Source organism: Eucalyptus grandis, chromosome 2 (genome assembly GCF_016545825.1).
Source record: "Eucalyptus grandis isolate ANBG69807.140 chromosome 2, ASM1654582v1, whole genome shotgun sequence".
Classification (NCBI taxonomy): domain Eukaryota; kingdom Viridiplantae; phylum Streptophyta; class Magnoliopsida; order Myrtales; family Myrtaceae; genus Eucalyptus; species Eucalyptus grandis.
Genome location: NC_052613.1, coordinates 57,578,877 through 57,592,607, shown reverse-complemented (window position 1 = coordinate 57,592,607; position 13,731 = coordinate 57,578,877). Strand labels below are relative to the sequence as shown.

Sequence of the window (13,731 nt, the reverse complement as noted above, 5' to 3'; positions counted from 1 at the left end):
TTAGCCCTTGAAATCTTGTGGCATGTGAAATTAACGAAAATATCTCCTGTTCTCTTTCAAATGAGAGAATGAATAATCTTACAAAAGAAAACTATTAAAGGGAGACCAAGCAATGAATTGAGAAAATAAAATTGTAGAACAAATATAGCGTAAACAAAAGTATGTGAAATTTGAACCTAGACCAATGATTGTATGATAAACTCTTTGGGACAATGACATCGTGAGTATTTGAACTATTATCCCTTTGGCAATAAAGTAACTGAACTTCTTATTGTTCAATCAATTACCTCAATTTTTCGAATGTGGGTTGATGTGAGATCTTTGTTAAAATTACAGATGGAAAAGGTTGACATGGTGACTAGCATTGCTAAATGGCTATTAAATGTCCATATTGACATCTAATATGGTACATTGAGATGTTGTCATGTTAACAAGAACAATCGAAGCTAAGATTGTCTAAGCCAACACACCCCTTTTCTCCTCTCACCCAACTTAAGCGAATCATGTCAACAAAATCATTACGGCATAGCAATATTTTGACAAACGCCTCAAATTGAACAAAATCTGAAGAAAAAAACAGAGATTAATCCTGATCTAACGGCGTAGAAGTATTACTAGTAATGATAACCAAGACATTCACATGGTCCAAGTCTTGGTCTTCTTGGAATCTATTAATGTTTCTGTCGCATTAGCTCTTGTCCACTTTTGCTTCACTTTCCAGACCAAAAAGCCCCTGGTATCCAGTAAAGTCTGATTATGTTCTTTGAATATTACGAAACAAGCACTTGTGGACAAAAAGTACTTCATTTTCATTCCTTCAGCCACTGCTGTGCATGTGAAAAGCACCCAAAATTGAATGGATGACAGAGTTCTCTAGACAAAGAAGGCATATTATATCCAATAAAGACGCTCGAGATATTCTCTATGTGAAACGAGCACTTGTGGAGAAAAGGCATTTTACTTTGATTTGTCTAATCTTAGACGTGCATCCTAAAAAGTCTTGGTCTTCATCGACTTCAAAGTTTTCTCTCTTCACTAGCTCACTATCACTTTGCTTCTTCATAACCTTTGTTGCTCTCTACAAACTATAGTGACTAATTCACCATGGCCATTGGAGAGATCTTTTTGGGTTCCTTCTTTCAAGTCCTGCTCGACAAGTTGGCTTCTATGGGATTGGAATACACGCATCAGGAAGGAATCAACACCACCCTGCTCCAATGTAAGGGGATGTTAGAAACAATCAATTCAGTGCTTGATGATGCAGAAGACAAGCAACTCAACGGTGACTATCTAGTGAAGCCATGGCTGGATGACGTTAGGGACTTGGCCTATGACATGGAAGACTTGCTCGAGGAGTTCGAGATTGAAGCTGCTCAAGCCAAGTCGAAGGCAGAATCCAGCACAAGCAGAGGTCAGGTGAAAAGGAAGTTCTCTTTCTTTAGCCGACTGCGCTCTCTCGTGTCTAAAACCAAGTTACAAGAGATCAAAGGCAGGTTTGAAGATATCATCAGTAGGAAGGCTCCCTTAAGCTTGAGAGAGAAGGTTGTGGACAGATCTCACTACACCAACAAAAGGCTCCCTAGCACTTCTCTACCGGAGCCTCGGTTTTTTGGTAGGGAGAAGGAAAAAGCAGAGATACTCAAACTACTAACCAATGAAGCCAAAAATGCCGATAGCACACTGAGCATATTCTCCATAATTGGGATGGGCGGTGTTGGAAAGACGGCTTTGGCTCAACAGGTGTATAATGATGCCAAAGCGAGTAGTTATTTCGAGAAGAGAGCATGGGTATGTGTTTCAGATGTTTTTAATGTTCTCGATATAACAAAGACTATTTTGCAGTCCATCACCGAAGATCCTTGCAAGGACAAAGATCTTAACAAGATTCAAATAAAGTTGAAGGATAATTTATACAGAAAGAAGTTTCTTGTGGTCTTAGATGATGTTTGGAATGAGAAGTACGAAGAATGGACTTCCCTCTTAAAGCCATTTGAAGCAGGGGCTAAGGGAAGCAAGATCATCATCACGACGCGCAACCATCCTGTCATTTCCATAACAGGAGCTACGCCATATCCTTTGAGGGAGTTGTCCATTGATAATTGTACCAGCTTATTAGCCTATCATGCTTTGGAAGCAAGAAATTTTGAGACGCACCCAGATTTGGAAATAGTAGGCAAGAAAATAGTTGAAAAATGTAGAGGTTTACCTTTGGCAGTGAAGATATTGGGCGGTCTCCTACGTAATAAAGAGAATCTTGACGAATGGGAAGCTATCTTAAATAACAAAATATGGGACATAGCACCCGGAGAAAATGATGAGGTTCTTCCAGCTTTGAAATTGAGCTATGTCCATCTCCCTTCTTATTTGAAGAGATGTTTTGCTTATTGCGCAGTATTTCCAAATGACTACGAATTTGAGAGGGATGAGTTGGTGCTCTTATGGATAGCGGAGGGCTTTTTAAATGGTCGAAAAGCAAAAGAGAATATCTTGAGATCAGGACAGAAATACTTTGATGAGTTAGTATCTACATCCTTTCTTCAACAATCTAATATTGACACATCGAAGTTTTTGATGCATGATATTTTGAATGATCTAGCAAAGTCAATTGCTGATAAGACATGCTTTACCTCTGGGGAGTCTCAGGTAGTGAGTGTTGAAAATGATCCCCCTTTTGAAGAGAAAGCTCGTTATGCATCATTTGTCTCACAATATGTTACATCAAAAAGCTTGAGAGCATATGCTACAATGAAGGTACTAAGAAGTTTAATGCTATTGACTATTCAATCTAATTGTAAAAAAGAAATTTTTATTTCTGGAAAGGTGCTGCATGACTTGTTAACAAACTTGAAGTACTTGCGGGTGTTATCATTATGCCATTGTGACATCATAGAGGTACCAAATTGTGTATGTGATTTAAAACATCTTCGATATCTCAATCTCTCATACACCAATATCAAAAGGCTACCTGAGTCAATTAGCGCCTTGTGCAAATTACAAGCTTTGATCTTAAGAGGTTGTCAAATGCTTTCTATGTTGCCTTCAGGCATCACAAAATTGGTCAAGTTACAATTTCTTGATATTAGAGATACAGGGAGTCTCAAAAAGATACCATTGGGTATGAGTAATTTGAAGAATATAATTATCTTCTCCAAGTTTGTAGTAGGACTACAGAAAGGGTCACTGTTAAAGGAGTTAAAGAACTTGCCACATCTTCAAGGAGAATTGTTCATATCAGAATTGCAAAAGGTAGAAGAAGTCAGAGATGCGGTTGATGCTAATTTATTTGGAAAGAGAGGCCTTAGCAACTTATTCTTGGATTGGGGTGAAAATTTTGGAAATTTGCGGAATGAGAAGCAAGAAGAACTAGTTCTTGTCTCTCTGCAACCTCACACTAATCTTGAACGTCTCTCTATCTCATATTATGGTGGTGCAAGATTCCCCTCATGGTTAGATGGTCCATCTTATTCTAAGATAGTTTCTTTATGCTTACAAGATTGTCCTAATGTCATATCGCTTCCACCACTTGGACAGCTACCTTCACTTAGAGAATTATCTCTTGAAGGTTTACATGCAGTAAGCACCATGGGCCTTGAATTTTACGGAGGTAAAAGGCCTTTTTCATCCTTAACAACTTTGAAGTTGGAGGAGATGTCAGTATGGAAGGATTGGTCTCATTGTGTTGGGGGTCGAGAAGAAGATGTTCCATTCTCTTGTCTTGAGCATCTTATTATTCGGAGTTGTCATTTATTGGTCGGGACATTGCCTAGTCAACTTGATTTTCTCATGGAGCTTGAAATTCATTCATGCCCGCATTTGAATAACTCAACCAAAGTGGTTTGTCTCCCATTTCTTTGTAAGTTATACCTTAAGGATTGTAACAAAGAGATCTTAAAAATCTTCGCCAACCTAACTTCTTTGATCAGTCTCAAAATTGAGAATCTTGTTGAACTTGTTTGCTTTGATCATGGGTTTACGAGCTACTTGGTTAAGCTGAAGGAGCTTTATATACAACAGTGTGACAAGCTAAACTACTTGTGGGAAGAAGGAAATGAGACACAAAATCCTACTTGCCTTCAGCGTGTAGTTATTGATAGTTGTCCTCAATTCACATCTTTCGTGGTTGGAGAAGGAAAAATGGAGCTATCCTGCAACCTTGAAGAGATAGAATTGAGCAATTGCAGAGTTTAGAAAAGCTTCCAAGCAAGTTGTACACATTAAGACATTTGAGGATTGAGAATTGTCCAAAAATCTCGAGACTAATAACTTCTCAAGATGACCATAGCAACAACAACTCGATATCTCAACCTGAATTTCTCAATATGAGTGAATGTGATTCTTTGATATCGTTTCTGTTTGCCAAGGACAAACTCTCTTCTCAAAAGAAACATACTATTCGGAAGTGTGAGGGGGTGAAGTCACTTAAAGAGACCATAGTAGAACCGCTGGATTCTTTGGCTATAGAGAGATGTGAGAATTTGATAAGTCTACCAAAGTGCCTTCACACGTTCTCCCATCTCACTAAATTGAAAATACGGGAGTGTCCGGCATTGGAGATAGAGAACTTCCCTTCCCTTCCCATCACCCTGGTGGAACTCGACCTTGAATTAGTTCCTCAAGATGAAGTCTCTACCAAAGGAGTGGCATCATCTTTCGTCCCTCCGATGGCTACATATTTGGGAGTGTGAAAATATCAAATGCTTGCCCCAAGGAGGTTTACCTCCCAATTTGCAGTTGTTTTCAATTTTGGGGTGTGAGAATATGAAGCAACCAGTGAGAGAATGGGGCTTGCCCACGCTCACATCCCTCAAGTATCTGACAATCCACGGAAGCAGCATGGGAGGGGAGGGAGATAAGGCGTGGTTTCCTTCTAAGGAAGATGACGAGGATGCTTGGAGTCTTCTCTTTCCTTCCTCTCTTACCTCTCTTTACATTTGTGGTATGAGGAACGTGGAAAGACTATCTAGTGGCCTTCGCAACCATCTCTCCTCTCTCGGATGGTTATCCATTGGAGGTTGCCCGAAGTTGAGGGACTTGCCAGAGGATGGCCTCCCTCCCTCCCTCCAACAATTGGACATTCTTGGATGTGAAATTTTGAAAGATCGATGCTCAAAACACACCGGCGACTATTGGCCCCTCATTCAAGAGATCCCTCTCATTGAGATTGATGGCGTTCGGATCCAATAAACCTGGTACGGTCAGTTTTCTTAGGGTTCGGGTAAGTTTATGGTCTTGAAGGCATGGGTTTCCATTCTGCTTCCTCAACTCAATGCTCAATACAAATCCATACTTTCCTGTGGAGATGCTCCGCATGAATTTCCGGAAATCCAAGAAATCCTCAGCATCCACTTTCGCTTTCATTTGCTAACTGCCGTGATTCAACCCCTTCCATCTACGGTCGGATTTCAAAGGGTTCGGGTAAGTCCTTTCGTCTCAAATGCATCGATTTCGTGTCTCTGTTCTTCAGTTCGACGCTTAATTATGAAGTAATTTCTTCCAATGTGCGCAGACGTTTGCTTTTCGTGAAGTACGACTGAAATTCAGAGCTGAAAAATTGATAATTAGCTGCTTGAATATCCAGCAAGAGCTTCGTTTAGTCTCCAATTGCACTGGCTTGCGAAAGTTGATGATGATGATGATGATATTCTTGTATGCCACAGCTGCATCCGTGTCCACTACTGCCTTGGGCCGGCTTTTCTCTTTAGCCACTGCAATGCTCTTTCGAACAACAATTAATTCAACCTCCTCTGTTTCTGTTTTGGCATCAATCCCAACAAATTTCTGTTCGTATATGGATGCGAAGTTGGGTTACTTGCTAGAGGATGGCCCTCTCTTTCTCTCTCCCTTCAAGAGATCCCTTTCATCAGCATTGCTAGCATTCGGATCCAATGGAGTAAAATCGATCATGCCCGAGCCATGATGATAGATTTTCTCCGTGACTTCTTTTTTTGTTCCTCGGGTAATGCTTCCAACTTCTTTCATATTTCACTTTCATTTGTTAACCTACCGGGATTCATTCTTTGATGTAATGTAAGTTTTCTTGGGTTCGGGTAAGTTTTTGGTTTTCAAGGCATCAATTTTGATTCTGCTCCCTCAATTTGATGCGTAATACAGACTGATATTGGAACTCCAGTCTCTAGCTCATTTTGAAAGCCAGAAAATGAAATTTATTGGATTGATAATTGACGGGGATTGCACTGCTGTCTTCTCTTCTCGATCAGCTCATCCCACATCAAGATTAGACATGTCTTACCCTCTGTGGCAGATTGTTTGCCGTTGTCAATGATATCTCCTGCTTGTTCCAAGGACACATAGACAATGTTGCTCTTCCCTAGCAGCAATATGGATGGAATAAAACCGCTAATGAGGTCATTATTGTCGTAGAAGCTTATTGAACTCTGAGGATTGGAGGCCTTACCCTGCTGATCAAGGTGTGAGAGACATCAGCAGGAAGTCTGGTTTTGTGCTCTTCGACAGCTCTTCTAAAACTGCTTTTCTGGTCTCTGAGAGTAATAATAATGTTCATTGGTTTCGTTCTGGGATATCGCTCTCAATCTCTCCCTCCACCTGCGATCTATATCTAATCCTTTCTGTTCTCTGAATCATGCAGGATGCTGATGGAAGTGTTCCTTTCTTCTGGGGAATCGATTCTGGAGGCAGTCTTGTTCTCTCGGATGACGCAGAAGTCGTGAAGATGGGCTTTGGGAAGTCTTTCGCACCATTCCCTAAAGGTAAGTATCTTTTTGGTTTGTTGATGTGGCTCCACTGGAGTTCAGTCCATGCATTGCAATGTGAAAAGTAATGATGGATGAGCTCTGCTGATATTAAGCATAATTCAGAGGGGAGTGTTATCTTGTTGGGTGACATCATATTCGAAAAATTGGTCCCAAACCTAAATTTATAATGTATGGTGAAAATGACGTTCTTTACCTGTATGCGTGTTTTGATTTGTGCATTTTCACCTACAATGTTGCTCTTCCAATGGTTTTCGAGCGCCAAATTGTTCACCTTTTAACATTGCATTCTTTTCCAACCCAGGATGCTACTTCACCAGCTCTGGAGGTTTGTGAATTATGAGCACCCACCGAATGAGGTGAAGCTGGTTCCTAGGGTGGACAGCTCTGGCCACGTGTGTGGCGCCACATTCAAAGTGGATGCGGAGACTAAGGACTCCAGCATGCCTAGAGTTGGGAGTGCTGCGAACTAGTCCTCATTCTACTGAGTCGTATGGTTTATGGCCCGTTTCTGGACAGGCCTTTAGCTATTGGAGGGCCTTCTGTTGCCAATAACCCAGTCATGCTTTCTCATACATTGCAAATTTTTCAGCTCTAATGGTTGGTTACTCTATGTTGAGAGTTTGAGATGACATTGTATTATGCAGCTGTATATGTTGCGTATAAAACCAAGCCTTTACAGAACCTGCTCATGCTTTGTAAAGTAATATCTTTCTGGCATTTCATTTAGCCATCACGCAGAGTCTATTGACTGTCATTTTTTTTTTTTTTTTTAACTTAGATTTCTATTGCGAAATTGTTCTCTCCATTTGTAAATTAGGCTGGGACGACATTGTTATATGAGGACAAATGTGAACTATAAAAACTTGGAGCATGCTGGTCCTCATATGGAAATCGCGTTTACACGATACCTTGTGGCATGTTAGATATTAAAGGCTAAAAGTAAACTCTCGTGCAATTTTAAAAGCAGTCAAAAGGACCTTGACGCATGTTGATACAAACTTAACATGAAAGAAGATAGAGATAGCTATCCAGAATGCAGACTAACCAAAAAAAAAAAAATACTTTGCCTAGCCATCTCGGTAGGAGAGACCTCTTTAGTCCTTCGCATTGGTTATGCCCCCTGTTGTTATCTGAAAAACGTATGTTTGTCAAGTTCAACATCGATAAAATAAATCTCAGTCTCATTCTATTGACATATGAGCTCACGCTGAAATTTCTTACATAAATAAGTGATGGTTTTGATAGATGTGCCGTCTACATAGCACAGGCTGCACAACTAACCTACTAGTCCTGTTTAAAAAAATTCTCCATATCCACTTCTTTTTGTTTAATAACTCTGCACAAAATTCGTATTCAACGTGTTCATGGATCTCCATACAACATCAAGTATACTGTAAGCACCATGCTTAAATAAGGTCTCCACCTATCTATATTTAGCCTCAGTATTGACTTAGGTTCAGCTTCGGGTAGGTTTGGGGCATCAAACACCTTGCAGACACACTGATTCCTTCTGACTTTCCCAAACATTAACCTAGTTGTGGCTGCATGAGCCAGAACATGCCTGCCTGCAGGTTTCATTGGGTCTGATAACACACCTCCGCCTGGATCAGCTACGACTAAAACAGATAAATCAAAGACAGAGTCTTAAAAAATAATAAAATCCTTTTCCTATGTCATGGACTGCAGCTACTGTATGCATCACCAGTTTACACCAAATAGCTGGTTCTTGAGATTTACAAGAATCAGTATGAGCTTAGTACAGTCCCTAAAATGCTATTTGTCAGTGTGCAACCATCAAAGGGCTAAATTGAATAACAACTTTGAATGGATGCAGAACTACGTGGGAGAAATGAGATCTGATGCAGTACCTTGATTGGCCACGTACACTGCCACGTTAGATTCCTCAGCTATCTTAATTAAACGTGAGACATTTGTGCCAATTTTTGCCGCAATTCGGAAATCATTAGTGTCAAACCAGATAAGCTGCAGAATAACAACTTGCATGATTTTATGGTTTCGGGATCAACCTGGGGCTCTGCAAGTTCTCTTGCAGTAAAATCGACTTGGAAGAGAGCAATCACTGAATCCACAATCTGAAAAAGGCACTCACCATAGGTCAACCATCCACACCTCAGAAAATCTGTAGGGTTTGACTCTCGAGCAGTGTCTTACCAGTTATTTGAATGGTTCTTCACACATTTTGGCAGCCAAACCAAGAAGCAAGTTGTACTGATGCTCAGAAGTAGAGGCACGGGCATAAATGATCTTCAAATTCATGGAAAGACTAGATTACAGCAAGTACACTAGCCAGAAAAGTAAGAGTTGCCACTAGTATAGAAAGCATTGCTTACATTATCTAAGACCGCAGGTGTACTAAGTTAAGAAACTGCATTTGTGCTTACATGGATAGACGACAATTATGAAACACAAGTAGCTTTGTCAAGGTCAAAAAAAATACAGACAGATTATAATAGGATACAAAGTTCCTACCACGTTGATATAAGTTACCTTGCCATTTCCTCCTCTCATGTGAATTGGCAGCTGAAAATATTTTACGACCATGGAATCCACAAAACCATTAATAAAGAATGATTGAAAACAGGGGTTAATACTGTTGTAGGATTTGCAAAAGAAGTAGAGTATCTTCAAGCATCACATTCAACTAATGATCAACCCAAGTCCAAGTCCGACTATGATTAAGGCTTTTACTCGGTTATGACATAGTACAAACTCTTCTGGCCTTTTCCCTGCTTGGTTTGAGCCACTATATATGCGTTCCAGTATACTGACTGCAGATTACAGAAAATGAGTGCCATACTTCTAGAATCACCTAACACACACATTATGATGCCAAGATCACCCACATCTCTATACTCCATAGAAATTCAATCATTATGTTACTATTTGGTATTGTTCATCTGAGAAAAAAAATGCAACAGAAGTTCAAGACAGAAACCTAACATCTAATTCAGTCCAACCTGAGAAGTAACACATAGGGTACATGCCAGCTGTGTTTTCCCAGACTTGAAGTGACGTCAGCAGCATTTTCTGAGAAAGCTAATTAACAAAAGCAACTAAAAGTTCATCAAAGGTAACGTTGTTGGACTGTGATTTTCACCCAGATTCGCCAAATGCTTCTGTAATTGCCGGACTTTCAATACCACCTGTTAACATTGCCAAACCAATGAAATTTGTATTTGTTGAAATGCACGAAGAATAAGACACAAAATCTGCAAAAGAAAGTCTTCTACCACCTAAAAGCTCATCGAGGGGGCTTCCAGTTGTGATGCAAACAACCGACGACTCTCTCTGGAAATAACGAAGACATTGAAAGTACTTTGAGCAACAGATTTGCTAATTTGCAAGCTTTATTTCAAGGGTATTCTGAACCATTTTAGCTTGAAGTTTGCAGAATTAAGAACTTACTCGGAGCAGAGCATCACTTCCAATAATATAGCCAAAATTCTGATAAAACAAAGGGAAGTCAATGCGAGATGCTTATAGAAGTTCAAATTGATTGGAGCCACCATCTCATATCTTTTCAACTTTTGCCTCAGATAATCCTTTTATTCCAGTTAAGTGCTACAAAAAATAAACAAAGAAAAAGCAATTCACTTGGCCAAATAAGAATACGTTCCTCAACTCAGCATCGCGTTAAACTCTTATGTTTCCTGGTGAATGTAGAATGTCAGGACAAAAGCATTTCCTAGATGATCAATGACAATCTAGCTTTCCAACAGTGATTATTGATGAATTTAGCTGAGGATATTCCTTATTAATCCAGCTATGTCACCAATACAATGGTGCAATTCCAATGTCACGTAACATTGCTCTTGTATGATCAGAAGACAAAAAACTAAAAACAATTGTACGTGCAGGAAATCACGACAGGTGTCTGGAGAAAGGTCGAGATGTAAATCATGATAATCACGGCCATAGCTTCATCGAACCATTTGCATCTTAATTTTAACTTTCGGAACACGGATCAGAAAATAACGATAATCAATCTCAGAATCAAAGGACGCACCGAAACTCATTAGGAAAGCGATGACATGAACAGAGAGCGTTGCCTACACTCTGTTTTGCCGTAACTTACGTTTGTTTGTCGATCGTTTCGAGCAGGTCTTCTGCTTCGTCGTCGATGTCCTCTCTTTCCACGATCTTCTGCTCTTCGGCTCTGAACATCAACGAGCGAACACGAGATGAAACTCAGAATCGTCATCGCCGGCGATCGCGCCGCAGAAAAGGACATGAACTGAAATCAAGCGGAGATCGTGAAACTCAGTTGAGAGACGAAAGCATCTCCGACGACAATGGAGTTTGACGATCGGCGATGAAGTTCGCTGCGTCTGCGCAGGAGAAGAGACTTTCAAATTTTTTCCGCGGATTTTGGAAACGATCGGAAATTGGGGGGAATCTTATATATAGAGAGAGAGGCGGGAAGCGGGGAAGAATGCCTCTCGGCTTATTTTTCTTTTCTTTTTTAAGAAAAAAGAGGTTTTTTTTTTCACATTAAATAACTCAGTTTTTTTTTTTTTAGCTCGGTTTTATATTCATCTTAATCTTGTCCGGCTTATAATTTTCTTAAATGGGACCGAATTAAGTTCTTCTTAAAAAAGGAAAAGAATCGATCTATATTGTGGTCAATACTTGGTTTAATTACGTTATGTTCAAATTTTACACTTATCACTCATAGAATCATGAAAATATCAACAAACAATTGAGTTGTTTGGAATGGCTTGCTAAGAACTTGCTCGTGACTAGTTTGATTGTACTACACCTAGGTTGGCATACATCCTAAAATTTGTAACTTGATGATTCATTAAAGGTGACGAACATGCAGCATGTGTTTTCTTTTGTCGGACACGGAGCACATTTAATGTCTAAAATTTGATTTTTAATTAATATCGAACCCTTACGAGTCCGATCTACAAAATAGGCAAATTAGACTTAAGAAATAGAACCATTAGTGATCTCCGACATATTTTTCCTCATTTTTTTCTTTAAAAATTTGTTCTTTTAAGTAAGTTTTTGAATATACGTATAATGAGAAAAGACGTTCAGCTGTCCATGATTACGAGACACAATGTTTAGTTTCGATATGGTTCATTTTTTTAGTTAAAGTTTATTATGATTTTAAATCGGATTTTTGATGTAATCTCAAACGCCTCAATTTTATAATTAAAAAAACACAAGAATATTGCCATTTATAAGACCCTCAGGCTCTTTTAATTATTTAAATCAAAATATCATCTCTCTCACGACGAGAAACGCAAAAACCAAAACGGCAAATCGTTGGTAAAACCGTAGAAATTGCATGTTCCATCTTGACATGATCCGTCTTCAAATCATTGGTAAAACCATAGCTTCCTCGAATGAATGGAGCGCGGCGAGAGGGTTTGGTTGCTTTGTCACCTCGCTAGTGCGTTCGCCTACCCTGAGAAGAAACTGGAGTTATGGTGAGATTTTACTTAACTGGTCGCAGCGTATATTCATGACCACCAGCAAGAGATTGCAATATAGGAGTAAGGACAAGAGGGTCCATGATCTCGAAATTGCCACCGAGAAGCATAGAGTGGTGTCAAAGGTGTTGGTTTTGATGGAAATGTTGAAGAAAGAACCCGAGATGATAATCCCTGTGAGGTCGTTGGATCTATACCCAAGCCAAATGGTATAATGGATTTTATTCGGAAGTCACCAAAAGTGTTTGAGTTGTATAAGGATCAGAAGGGGGTATCGTGGTTTGGAATTGACTAAAGAAGTTGAAGACTTGTTTGAGGAAGAGGAGAGATTGATTAGGGGACACTTTGGCACGGCTGTTGAATACATGACTAGGATGTTGATGATATTGGTCGATAAATGGCTTCCTGTGGATAAAATTGCTCATTTCAGGAGAGAGTTTGGTTTGCCGGCTGATTTTATGAGTGGGTACATGAGTATCCGCAGCACTTCAAAGTGGTTAAATCTCCAGAGGAAATTGATTATCTCGAGCTCGTAGAGTGGAATCCTGCTTGGGCTATCACAGAGTTGGAGAAACCCATATTGGGGGTATGACAATCTGCCTTACATACTCCAGGGTTGCTTTCCCTATATTTCCCCTTGAAGTTTCCTGCCAGTTACAAGAAGGTGTATAGATATGGAGGGAAGATTGATCACTTTCAGAAAAAGTCTTACTTATCTCCTTATGCTGATGCATGTGGCCTCCAAGCTGGATCAAAAGAATTCAATAAGAGGGCCATTGTGGTGATGCATGAGTTATTGAGCTTCACAATGGAAAATAGGTTGGTAACCGACCACATCACCCACTTCTAATGAAAATTCGTGATGCCTCAGTAGCTGATGAGACTCCTGTTGAAGCATTTTGGCATTCTCTATGTCTCTGAGAGGGGGAAGAGGTTTAGTGTGTTCTTGACAGGAGCTTATGAAGGTGCGGAGCTGATTCAGAAATGTCCGCTGGTTATTTGGAAGGAAGAGTCCTAAGCCTTATTGGTTATAGAGGGAGTAAGAAAAAGAAACTTTTACGGACTTATGGGATATGGAAGATAATGATTTTCTAGAGGGTAGCTCTGAGGATGAAGGCATTGCTATGCAGCTTGACCAAATAGAAGCCATCAATGAATTGGAGGAAATTGCAGTTCAAGACAGTTCCTTCATGGATATACATCACAGTGATAATGAATACAAGCCTCATGATTCATTTTAAGGTCATACCTTCTTACTCGAGTTGTCATGATAACTTGCTTTCTAGTCTTCTTCACAAGTTCAAAGTTTTGAGTTTTTGTAAAGATTTAATTAGACAAGCTCTGCGTACATCTATAAACCAAGTTAACCAGTAGCGGACTGATCCATCTCATTCCTCGCTAGTCCTAAACATTGCCACCTGAACTCCTGAAATCAATGATTCAGAAAGAATGTGCAGATAATGCTTTTGGCAACTCCTCGCCTTGGTGCCAGCAAGGACATCAAAAGCAGTCCATGTACGGTGACCAGTTCATTC

At 39.8% G+C, this 13,731-nt stretch overlaps 1 protein-coding gene, 2 long non-coding RNA genes and 1 pseudogene across 5 annotated transcripts; 2 read left to right on the top strand and 2 right to left on the bottom strand.

Moving 5' to 3' along the window:
* Nucleotides 1–1,104: 1,104 nt before the first annotated feature.
* Nucleotides 1,105–7,204, top strand: LOC120290817 (putative disease resistance RPP13-like protein 1). Its single transcript, XM_039307250.1, has 5 exons — nt 1,105–2,751; nt 3,494–3,573; nt 6,382–6,496; nt 6,608–6,795; nt 7,036–7,204. The coding sequence occupies exons 1-5, from the start codon at nt 1,105–1,107 to the stop codon at nt 7,202–7,204; spliced, it is 2,199 nt and encodes a 732-aa protein (XP_039163184.1).
* An 823-nt stretch (nt 7,205–8,027) lies between these two features.
* On the bottom strand, nt 8,028–9,125 carry LOC104432240. 2 transcript variants are annotated; one of them, XR_005548375.1, is made up of 3 exons: nt 8,907–9,125; nt 8,762–8,827; nt 8,028–8,350 (listed from the first exon to the last, which is right to left on the bottom strand). It is a non-coding gene; the product is annotated as an uncharacterized LOC104432240 (long non-coding RNA). The 2 variants fall into 2 exon arrangements; XR_005548376.1 differs by lacking the exons at nt 8,762–8,827; nt 8,907–9,125 and adding an exon at nt 8,603–8,739.
* A 247-nt stretch (nt 9,126–9,372) lies between these two features.
* On the bottom strand, nt 9,373–11,020 carry LOC120290402. 2 transcript variants are annotated; one of them, XR_005548372.1, is made up of 3 exons: nt 10,831–11,020; nt 9,986–10,316; nt 9,373–9,898 (listed from the first exon to the last, which is right to left on the bottom strand). It is a non-coding gene; the product is annotated as an uncharacterized LOC120290402 (long non-coding RNA). The 2 variants fall into 2 exon arrangements; XR_005548371.1 differs by lacking the exon at nt 10,831–11,020 and having other exon boundaries at nt 9,986–10,043; nt 10,161–10,814.
* Nucleotides 11,021–12,228: 1,208 nt separating this feature from the next.
* LOC108955591 lies at nt 12,229–13,437 on the top strand (annotated as a pseudogene).
* Nucleotides 13,438–13,731: the final 294 nt, after the last annotated feature.